At 42.2% G+C, this 1,253-nt stretch overlaps 1 protein-coding gene across 1 annotated transcript; it reads right to left on the bottom strand.

Moving 5' to 3' along the window:
• Positions 1-507: 507 nt before the first annotated feature.
• LOC138875645 (uncharacterized) lies at positions 508-999 on the bottom strand. The gene has a single exon (XM_070154497.1). It carries the CDS (start codon positions 997-999, stop codon positions 508-510), a length of 492 nt encoding a protein of 163 aa, XP_070010598.1.
• Between the last annotated feature and the right edge of the window lie 254 nt (positions 1,000-1,253).

Below are 1,253 nucleotides of genomic sequence, written 5' to 3'. Positions count from 1 at the left end.
ACTTGTGTATGCATGATACCGAAACTCATCCAACTCATTCAATCGTACCACCCTTAAGTTGGAGGCGGCATTCCACTCAAGATTCAACTTCTTTAAAGCCCACATGACTTTGTGCTCAAGTTCCAACGGAAGATGACAAGCTTTTTAGAACACCAACCGGTATGGAGACATTCCGATAGGTATTTTGTAAGTTGTCCTATAAGCCCATAAAGCATCATCAAGTTTCTTGGACCAATCCGTCCAGCTAGCATTCACTGTTTGGGACAAAATACTCTTTATCTCCCGGTTGGAGACTTCCACTTGGCCGCTTGCTTGTGGATGATAGGGAGTCATAACTTTATGAGTGACACCATACTTGATGAGTAAAGAATCAAAAGATTTGTTTCAAAAATGCGATCCCCCATCACTTATGATATCCCTTGGAGTACCAAATCTTGTAAAAATGTTCTTCTTCAAAAATGCCACCACACTTCTCGCTTCATTGTTGGGCAAAGCAACGGCCTCAACTCATTTGGACACATAATCAACCGTGACCAAGATGTAGGTGTTTCCACAAGAACTCACAAAAGAACCCATGAAATTAATACCCCATACATCAAAAATATCAATCTCCAATATGGTGGTGAGGGGTATTTCATTTTTCTTTGAGATTCCACCGGCCCTTTGACATTCATCACAACGCTTGACGAGATCACTTGCATCTTTGTAAAGATTGGGGCAAAAGAAACCACAACTTAACACTTTGGCCGTCGTTCTTGCTCCACCATGCTGACCACCATATGGCGAAGAATGACAAGCCCTAAGAATTTCACCTTGTTCCTCTTTTGGTACACATCTTCTAGTCACTCCATCCGTACAAATTCGGAAAAGGTACGGTTCATCCCAATAATAGTCTTCACAATCCCGCTTGAGCTTCTTTCTTTGGTATAAAGAGAACTCAACTGGAATGATACCATTCACAAGATATGCTAGATCCGCGAACCAAGGCACCACTTTCATAGAAATAGCCAAGAGTTTCTCATCGAGGAAGGAGTTATTGATTTAAAAGCCATCACGCGGCCTCCCCTCCTCCTCCAAACGAGATAAGTGGTCCGCCACTTGGTTTTCACTTCCTTTTCGATCTTGGATATCTATATCAAACTCTTGAAACAAAAGTACCCATATCATCAACCGTGCTTTGGAATCCTTCTTGCTCATAAGGTAGCGAAGTGCCGCATGATCCGTGTGAACAATGACTTTTACACCCATCAAGT

Source organism: Nicotiana sylvestris, chromosome 8 (assembly GCF_000393655.2).
Source record: "Nicotiana sylvestris chromosome 8, ASM39365v2, whole genome shotgun sequence".
In the NCBI taxonomy this organism is placed as follows: domain Eukaryota; kingdom Viridiplantae; phylum Streptophyta; class Magnoliopsida; order Solanales; family Solanaceae; genus Nicotiana; species Nicotiana sylvestris.
The sequence above is the reverse complement of the archived record's forward strand: the minus strand, read 5'-3'. Positions and strand labels throughout refer to the sequence as shown.

Excerpts from the sequence above, each read along its gene's own strand:
- LOC138875645 (XM_070154497.1), bottom strand. The coding sequence starts at position 999 with ATGAAAGTGGTGCCTTGGTTCGCGGATCTAGCATATCTTGTGAATGGT.